Here is a 3,460-nt window from a genome sequence, read left to right on the forward strand (position 1 = left end):
AAAAATTAAAGAGTACTGAGTATTTAGTATTCTTCAAATCGAAAATACATGCCCTTGTATTTTTACAGTGCAGAAGGAGAATGTGTTATAATTTACGATACACATTTACTGCTTCAAATGTTACGTGCTGTTAGAGACCTGATGCTGAGGCTGATAGTCACGGACGTTTTGGTCTTAAATTACATTTAAAGTGCCATTAAAAATGTTACATTTAACAAAGGTTGCTGGTTGAAATCTCAGGACTAAATTGTTAGTGAATTGAATGACTTCTTGTACGACCAGTAAACAGAGCAGCACCACCTGGGGCTGTAGGGTGATGCTGTGGCTCCTAGTTTGGCCAATTTTACTTATCAAAATAAAAAATTCCTTTGTTAAACACAGGTCCTTCCAGCCTTTTGACACTCTGGCAACTTAAACTTTTTCTGCGATGGATTGTGATATAGACACATTTGATGAATGGCAGGAAAAGGCAGAACTTGATGGGAATTCAAACTAGAGAAGCATTGTGTATTTGTTCCCTTATTGCTAGCACACCTTTGCTCTGTGTATGGCTATCAGCAGTGAAAAACTCTTGTGATGATCCATATTCATGTTACCTTTACCTTTAAACACCAGGCCTTCCTTTGCAGCTTTACCATGGGAATATGTGCTCATATTAATCATACTTTCTCTCCCTCTCTGTAGGGTATGGCCTCATGACAGATGGATTTACAACATTCATCAACTCTTCAACATGTACAGTCAGTTTCCAGCCCACCAACCCACCAATCATATTCGACCTTCCCAACCCTGGAAGCTCTTGAAATTCCCCCTGAATCAGCCACTTTTTTCTACTTTACAACTCTTCTTATCTTTAATGTTCCTTTTTGTACTGCTTGTATTTAAAAAAAAAAAAATGAATGCATGGATATGTAATATTTTTAAAAAGTTTAAGATCATGCCATTTGAATAATGATTTGCTGGAAAAAGAAAAAAAAATGTGGATTCATATTTATGGCTCATTTGTATTGGTTGCCTTGTTCAGTTCCTTTTAGCCTGGATATGAAAGTGCATTATAAAAAGGTACCCTGAACGGCTCAGCAATACTTGACTGTTTTTTTACTGTGTTCTGCTTAGTAAACTCAGCATGGGATCAAATATTTGAGGCCATCATTTCGATCCTGTGCAGTTTTAGAGCTGAAGCCAGTGTTGGACATTAATTTGAGGATTTACATTGCTAAAATCTCTGTAGTGACACCCAAGACTCTTCATGGTTTAATATATTTATTGTGCAATCAAACACATTGCTTTTATCCTGTCAAGAGAATGCATCTTGTTTGTAAAGCAAGCCATGCGCCACCCTCAGAAACGTTTATTCCCACTGTATATTTGGAGGGGAATGGATTAAGTGACAAGGTACTTCATGAGGCAGAAGTGATTTAGGGTTATGGACTTGTTGAGTTCTAATGGAACAGTTTCTTGCATTTTTATTTCTGCGTTGCTTGTAATACGTCATAGCAGTGCAGTGAGTGTAACATTTCCATAAGGTCAGATTTTCTTTGTGATTAGACCTTCAGGAATACAGTTGTGTTCAGAACACACATTTCTACGAAGGCTCCATGTGTTAATTTGGCCAAAAGCTGGAGGAGATGTTTACAGTCACAATGTGCCAGTTAAGTTGATATGATTTCCCTGATTCCAATTTGGTGGACTTTAGTTGGGTCGTAATTAATGTGTTTGTTGTATTTTGCACTGTTTGGACTTGCAATCTCGCTAGCGCACAGAAAAAAAGCTATTATATTGCCATGAGATGTCATTGGTGCCATTGTAAATGCTTCGTTTTCATGTTCGTGAGGCTTTTTTTAATATTCATCATGTCATTTAGCCAACTTTATATGCAAATAAAACTGCAAGATTTTTATTTGATGGCTCTGTTCGTCCTTCCCTTGTTAAAGGGGAATTCCACTGGCTTTTCAGTTTCTGCATAATTCAGTTCAGGTGTAAACAGAGTCATTCAGAGTGGTTTGATGTGAAATGGTCCATTCTAGAGAGATGCACGTACCCCTCCACCATCAATGGGTTTTAATATTGTTTTAGGCCAAAACCAACTATATTTCATGTAATAACGTTCTTTGACGGAGATTTTTAGAAACCTAAAACTCTGCAGATGTCTGGTTTCTATCACCACCACTGGGAACAATTCTGATAAGTTTCTCTAAAGTGGTCCATTTTACGTCAAACTACTCTGAATATCTTTGTTCACATCTTGATTTGTTTAATTGTACAGAGATTTTGATGAGTGAATCCAAATTCCGAATTTCTCTGATGCCAAAGCACAGGGAGGTAAAATCATAGTATATGTTTTGACGTTTGTAGTGCCTAATGCAGCATCCAAATCACTTTTAATTTTTCCACGGATGGAGATGTTTGAGGACGTTTTGTCAGTGCCAGCGTTTAATGCCAGCTCTGATTGATCAAGTCCATTAATTACCCGGTTGCTGTCAGTGGCTGGAATTAATCGGCCCTGTTGACAGGGACAGCCGTAACCCCGTGTTCTCCTGACAGCTGCTATTGATTGTGGAAATTTGTCAGCGCTGGAGTGTCATGGGTGAGGCGGTGGGGGTCGTGACCCCATGTCTCCATGGTGACGGGAGGAGCATGGGGAGACACGGAGCTGCTCAATCACATGCTGCGATGAAACACTGCTCAGCCATCCACTCTTCATACAGGAGGAAACACAGCAGCCAGTGGAGGTGCACTGCAGGTGCCATGCTGAGACATCATAGTAGTTTTTTAATTAGGTAAAGAGTTTGTAATACTTTTAGCTGTGGAGTTCAGGAAGTGATACAAACAGACAAAATGTGTGTGTATGTATGTGTATATATATATATATATATATATATATATATATATATATATATATATATGTATGTATATGTATATGTATGTATATATGTATGTATATGTATATGTATGTATATATATATGTATGTATATGTATGTATATATATATGTATGTATATGTATGTATATATATATATATATATATATATATATATATATATATATATATATGTGTGTGTGTGTGTGTGTGTGGTGTCTTTTATAAGCAGTTTTAAAATACTTCATGTGACAACAGTATATAGATTATATAGATTATAAAAAGAAAAGTTGGGGAAAAAACATTTATTCAGTACAAGTTCCATTTTTCTGCATCCACCTCCATAATGAAGGGAATAAGTAAACCAAGTGTTTCCAAAACTGTAGTTCAAAAATGATTAAAAGCTGCAGAGAAAATGTGACTCCTAACAACCACCTGGTAGACACCAAAACTGTCCCCATCAGATAAACAGCACTTTCATCTTTGAGAGAGAGGAGAAAATCAAGCTGCTTCAGATCTGAAAACATCCACAGGTGTTTCTGTCCATCCTTCCACTGTGAGAAGACGACTCAGCGCTATTGGGTCTAGACAAAAAAGAAA

The 3,460-nt window shown here is 37.2% G+C and overlaps 1 protein-coding gene across 2 annotated transcripts in view; it reads left to right on the plus strand.

Moving 5' to 3' along the window:
- Positions 1–1,900, plus strand: part of mpped2 (metallophosphoesterase domain containing 2b) — a 36,563-nt gene extending 34,663 nt beyond the window's left edge. For both annotated transcript variants that reach the window (XM_036568095.1, XM_036568096.1), the window contains exon 7: positions 685–1,900. In XM_036568095.1, the coding sequence (XP_036423988.1) occupies positions 685–803 (119 nt within the window). In that variant the 3' untranslated portion in view covers positions 804–1,900. The remainder of the gene's footprint in view (positions 1–684) is intronic.
- Positions 1,901–3,460: the final 1,560 nt, after the last annotated feature.

This window comes from Colossoma macropomum, unplaced genomic scaffold (genome assembly GCF_904425465.1).
Source record: "Colossoma macropomum unplaced genomic scaffold, Colossoma_macropomum, whole genome shotgun sequence".
Lineage (NCBI taxonomy): Eukaryota > Metazoa > Chordata > Actinopteri > Characiformes > Serrasalmidae > Colossoma > Colossoma macropomum.